Source organism: Saccopteryx bilineata, chromosome 9, assembly GCF_036850765.1.
Source record: "Saccopteryx bilineata isolate mSacBil1 chromosome 9, mSacBil1_pri_phased_curated, whole genome shotgun sequence".
In the NCBI taxonomy this organism is placed as follows: Eukaryota; Metazoa; Chordata; class Mammalia; order Chiroptera; family Emballonuridae; genus Saccopteryx; species Saccopteryx bilineata.
Genome location: NC_089498.1, coordinates 33,743,133 through 33,749,132, shown reverse-complemented (window position 1 = coordinate 33,749,132; position 6,000 = coordinate 33,743,133). Strand labels below are relative to the sequence as shown.

Below are 6,000 nucleotides of genomic sequence, written 5' to 3'. Positions count from 1 at the left end.
TCTTTATTTTGCCTTCATTTTTGAAGGATTGTTTTTGGTTTTTTTCAAAGATATTTTTTCATCCAAGCACTTTTTTATTTTTTTTAAAGAGTTTTAAAAAAAATTTTATTTATTCATTTTAGAAAGGAGAGAGAGAGAGAGAGAGAAGGGGGGAGGAACAGGAAGCATCAACTCCATATGTGCCTTGGCCAGGCAACCTCAGGGTTTCGAACTGGCAACCTCAGCATTTCCAGGTCGATGCTTTAACCACTGCGCCACCACAGGTCAGGCTCATCCAACCACTTTAAAGATGTCTTTCTGTTATGTTTTGGCTTGTATAATTTTCTGTTTTGTTATTTTTCCCCTCCCAGCTTTGTTGCGATATACTTGATGTGGGGACATTGTAAAAGTTCAAGGTATACAGTGTGTGATGGCAGGTGTTATGATTGCGTGCCTGGAAGTAGGGATAATTGCCCCACTCTTCCAATTTCTAGACCTTTTATTCCTTCCTCTTGATTGATTGTATCAGCACATATTTTGAGAACGTTAAAAGGAATGATACATCCTTCTCGTTTCTGACTTCAATGGAAATGCAGCTAGTCTGTCTCACCATTAAGAATGATGCTGGCTGTTATGAGATATTTCATACATATAAATATTTTCATGTAAAGGAAGTATCTATTGGTGTTTATTAAAAGGTTTCTATCAAGAGTAGATGTTAAATTTCATAAAAAGCTTTTTTTTAGCACCCATTTTATTTTTCAGTTATTAATAAGAAATAGGGTTCTAAATATTGAGCTAGCTTTATTTTTTTATTTTTTATATTTTTTCATTTTTCTGAAGCTGGAAACAGGGAGAGATAGTCAGACAGACTCCTGCATGCGCCCGACCGGGATCCACCTGGCACGCCCACCAGGGGCGACGCTCTGCCCACCAGGGGGCGATGCTCTGCCCATCCTGGGCATCACCATGTTGCGACCAGAGCCACTCTAGCGCCTGAGGCAGAGGCCAAGGAGCCATCCCCAGCGCCCGGGCCATCTTTGCTCCAGTGGAGCCTTGGCTGCGGGAGGGGAAGAGAGAGACAGAGAGGAAAGCGCGGCGGAGGGGTGGAGAAGCAAATGGGCGCTTCTCCTGTGTGCCCTGGCCGGGAATCGAACCCGGGTCCTCCGCACGCTAGGCCGACGCTCTACCGCTGAGCCAACCGGCCAGGGTGAGCTAGCTTTATATTTTAACTGTCACTTTTCCAATGTGTTAGTTCAGTGGCCTGTGTTTGGTGCTTTGGTAGCAATAGTGTAAATGAGTTGGTCTTTTTATTTTGGTCCAGTTTTATATAAATCATGCTTTAAAGTTGTGCTGGCTTTACAAAAATAATTTAGATGCTTTCCCTCTTCCAGGTTCTAAAAAAATGTAAGTGAAAGGTGTTTCTTAAAGTTTGGGTAAAATTCTTCTGGCACATTTTGATTGGTGGGTGAGAAGGGGCTGACTCTGAATGACCTTATCCATTTTTTATCTTCTGGGTTGTTTGAAATCTCTACTGGGATCAATTTAGAGGATTTGTATATCCCCAAAATTTCCATTTTATTTGTCTTCAAATGAACTATTAAGGATTGATTAAAATATTTGAAATCTTTTATGGGTTTTGTCTCTTGTTTTCCTTTCATTTTTTCCTACATTAGGTTCTACTACATACAAATCAAACTATATTCTTTATGGCTCATGTTTTGTGTTTTATTTAGTAAAATTTTACCTACCTCTATTTTTTTCCCCAAAAGCCTTATTGTTTTATGTTTTCCATTTACAGTCTACCTTGGGTTTTTTTGTATGCTGTAAGTAAGGCTTAAGAGTGATTTTTGCCGTTGTTATTGCAAGTATCAACTGACTCTGCTTCTTTAGTATATTCTTTTTTAAGGGGAAGCATAAAGGGTCCTGAAGAGGGATGGGGCAGCAGGAAGTGTTGTGACTCAGAGTGAAATCCCCAGGCAGGCTGTATGTGAGAAATCATTTGGCCCTACCTCTCAGCAGGTGCCAGTTTGGCAGCTGCTGGGCAGGTATCACCGGGCCCAAAGGTTTCTGCAGCCAGCCCCCACATCTTTTTGCAAGGATGGCACGCGTGTGTGTGTCCCCACTTAGCTCTGGTCTCTCTTGGTGGGGGTAAGGGGGCAGCAGAGGACCATAGTGACCTTCTTCCAGAGTCTGGGAAGGGATTTGAACTCTGTCTGGGAGCTGCAGGGGTTGGTTCACGCTGACCTTGACCCTGATCTGGCCCAGGTGTCACCATCCCAGGAAGTCTGACAGCTAGTGTGGCCCGGTGTGATGGCTACTTTCATGTGTCAACTTGAGCTAGGCAACGGTGTCCAGTTGTTTGGTCAATCACCAGTCTAGATGTTTCTGCGAGATATTTTTTAGATGGGATTAACCTTTAAATCAGTAGACCTTGAATAAATCAGATTATACCTTCATAATGTGGTTGGACCTCATCCAGTTAGTTGAAGGCTTGAGAGAAAAAACTGAGCTCCCAGAGGAGGAGGGAGCTCTACCTCGGACTTGAGCTGCACTATTCATCCTTTCCTGAGTCTCCAGCCTGTCCTCAAGATGTCGGACTCACCAGCCCCAAAGAGCGCGTGAGCCGGTTCCTTAAATCACATCTCTCCCTCTCCATCCTGTTGGTTCCGTTTCTCTAAAAAACCCTGGCTAATACCTGGGGGGCCAGGGAATAGTTGGGGCCTCATTTCATGAAAGATGGAGTTTCATTTCTGGTTCTCTGCGGTGGTTTTTGCCCGGCTGCAGACAGAGAAAGGGGACGGAGACCTCTCTACTCTGTCATCTTTCAACTAGAAGGGCAGACACATTCTGAGAAGTCTTTGGGGTAGTGGGTAATAAGGCTCATTGTAAGACAGGCGGGAACATTGCAGTTTCATGTTCTGAAAGGAAAGGCTATTTACTGTTCATCTTAAAAAGCTAGAGTTGCCCTCGCTGGTGGCTCAGGGGATAGAGCGTTGGCCTTATATATATGGACATCCCAGGTTTCATTCCCGGTCAGGGCACACAGGAGAAGCAACGACCACCTTCTTCTTTCACCCTCCCTCTCCCGCTTCTTTCCCTCTTCTGCTGCTAGTGGCTCGAATAGTTCAAGCGTGGTCCTGGACACTGAGGATAAGTGATAGCTCAGTTGGTCTGTTATCCTCAAAATATCCTAAAAATAGCTCAGTACTCAAGCATCAGCCCCTGATGAGGTTGCAGGGTGGATCCCAGTTGGGGGCATGTGGGAATCTATCTCCCCTCCTCTCACCTAAAAAAATAACGCTCGGGTATTCACTGAGGCCATTCAGGCTGTGACTGCTTCTCCCCACATACGTGCTAATGAGCACAGGCTGTGGGTTTCCAACCTGGCCACTTGTAGGAAAAATACTAATTAAATTTATCAGAATAATAACCAGCCTCCTCACATAGCACATAACAGAAATACCCATAGTGCCCATTTTGTGGAGGAGGAGGTGGGGCCTCACCTGGGCCAAAAACGGGCAGAGAAATGACCAGAAGCCCAGGCCCAGCCCCCAGCCCCCGCCTCTCATCCTGCTAGGTACCCATGCATTCTCTCTTTTTTTTTTTTTTTTGACTGAGACAGAGAGAGGGACAGACAGAAAGGGAGAGATGAGAAGCATCAATTCTTCATTTCAGCTCCTTAGTTATTCAGTGATAGCTTTCTTATATGTGCCTTGATGGGGGGGGGGTACAGCAGAGCCAGTGACCCCTTGCTCAAGCCAGCGACCTTGGCTTCAAGCCCAGTGATCTTTTGGCTCAAGCCAGCAACAATGGGGTCATGTTTATAATTCCACGCTTAAGCCAGTGAGCTTCTGCTCAAGCTGGATGAGCCAGCACTCAAAGCCGGTGACCTTGGGGTTTCAAACCTGGGTCCTCCGCGTTCCAGTCCAAAGCTCTATCCACTGCTCCACCGCCTGGTCAGGACCCATGCATTCTTCACGAGTGGGCTACACTGCATTGAACTACAGCACGAGTACATAGACATGGTTTATAAAAATCACTGGGATTTAATAAATAGCGAGGTGTTTCTGTCCAGGTTCCTCTCAGCCTGTCCAGAGCCTGGAGGGTGAGAAATGTGGGTGCAAGCCAGGGCCTGCACTTCCTGCGGCCTCCCAGGAGGCACTGGGTGAGTGACCTAATGCCACTGTGTCCTAAAAACACCCCTCAGAGGCGGGGCTGGGGGCGGGGCCGCATCATATAAAAATATCGGTCATGTAGGGCTTTTACACTGGCCGGGTTCCACTATACATCTCCATGGTGAATCTGGGCCTTCTTGGCTCTGGAGCAGAACTTTTCACATAGTTTGAGGAGCTCTGACAAAATGAACACGGATGAGGCCAATCCGGTTAGAAGCAACAAATCTGAAAAGGTGAGAAAAGGGTCAGGGAGCACAGGGTGTTGCCCTGCTCTGCCCAGGACTTGCCCCTGAGCCAGGGCAGTGCCTCGCATGGAGGTGGCTGCGGGTGCCCGTAGCTCTCAGGGACCTTTGCTGTGGGGTGTCCCTATGCTGCGCCCCTAGTTAGAGACAGGCAAGGGGGCCAGGAGCTGGGCACCAACTGTTTCCGTCCCCTGGAGCCAGCTCCACAAGGACCAATGGCTTTCCATGTGGTTCCACATCGCAAGGGGCGATGTGCCGGGAGCGGCATGCTGCCAAGGTCATGCTGGCCCCCACTGCTCCTTGAGGAAGCTTCCCCTTCACCATCACTTCTGGCCCCAGCCCACCCTGACTCATTCCAGTGGGTTCATTTCCTAAAGGCTCCCCCCGACTGTACTCTCTTAGTGTTTGGAACCATCCCTGGCTCACCATTGTCAGTGATCCATGACAAGTGCCCAAGCACAGTCGTGTTTCTTTCAGAGTCAGTGAGCTGGCTTAATTCCCAGTGGATGGAAACATCCATTAAAATTTGGGGGGTTCTTTTGCCTGTGCCTACAGGGCAGTCACAGGAGATCCACCTGGACACTACTTTATTTGGTTTTGGGAAGAAAGCGCTAATGTTCCCTAGTCTTGCCTCAGACCCCCCTGCTCCGCTGGGGGCTGCCTCACCTGCCCTGGGTTGGGGCTGGCCAATGGAAAGCTCGGGTGAGAAAGAAGGGAGGAGGCGGGAAGGCCGTGGTAGCTGCTCCTGCTCCTTCCAAGTCCCTGTGGTCACTGTATCTCCCAGGTGGCTCCCTCCCCCTCAGAACCAACCAACCCTCCCATTTCTGCTCACGATCATCACAGCTGCAGGCGATGGAGGCCAAGCCCCCCTGGGCAGCTTCCAAAGAATAAGGGTCTTCCCTAGGAAGCCTAGTTGAGGATGGAGGAGAGCCCCTGGGGTTCTGCAGCAGGGAATGTCTGCTCAGCCCCCAGAGAGCAAGCCAGTAAATCGTGTCCCTTCCAACAAGAACTACTGGATGGCCAACTCCCTCTCTCCAGGTAAGTGGGTGTCCAAGTGCACTGGCCCCTGTTAAAGTCCCCCACGGCTCATGGGGTAAAACTCACTCCTCAGCTGGGGCGCACAGCCTGTCACAGGCCAAGTCCAGACTGTCCCTGTAGCTGCTGTCTGTGCTCTGAGCCTCCTTGTTTTGGGGCAGGGACCGAGATGCCAAGTCCCCTCCTGCCAGAGGCCGGTTTTCTCTGAAGACTCCCTGGTTGTACTTGTCCTCATCACGTGGCCCTCCTGCCCAGGGCAGGCACCAATCAGGTCCTTCGGGGATGGAACGCCCCGCCCCCTCCAGGTATGTGATGGGCATGGTCTCTGGTTACATCCTTGGGGCCCCTCCTACTCACCGAGAGCGCCTAGGTTCTCCGTCTGGAAGACCTTCTGCAGGGGTGGGATGTAGATCACGGCCAGCTGCCCCAGAATGGACCCGAGCACCGAGTAGAGGAACATGTGGTTCCGGAGGAAGCCGATCTCGAATATCAACTTGGTCTGCGGGACAAGGGCACGTTATAACCCCTTATCCGGGGGCCCCTGAGTGACCGATCAGGGACCACAG

The 6,000-nt window shown here is 49.4% G+C and overlaps 1 protein-coding gene across 6 annotated transcripts in view; it reads right to left on the bottom strand.

Annotated features, from left to right (window-relative positions):
• Nucleotides 1-3,669: 3,669 nt before the first annotated feature.
• ATP2C2 (ATPase secretory pathway Ca2+ transporting 2) overlaps nt 3,670-6,000 on the bottom strand; it is a 67,702-nt gene continuing 65,371 nt past the window's right edge. The window contains exons 27-29 of one of the 6 annotated variants that reach the window (XM_066243892.1): nt 5,792-5,933; nt 5,504-5,681; nt 3,670-4,382 (exon numbers count right to left, since the gene is read on the bottom strand). In XM_066243892.1, the coding sequence (XP_066099989.1) occupies nt 4,316-4,382; nt 5,504-5,681; nt 5,792-5,933 (387 nt within the window). In that variant the 3' untranslated portion in view covers nt 3,670-4,315. The remainder of the gene's footprint in view (nt 4,383-5,503; nt 5,682-5,791; nt 5,934-6,000) is intronic. The other 5 variants (XM_066243891.1, XM_066243893.1, XM_066243895.1 and 2 more) reach the window with 5 other exon arrangements.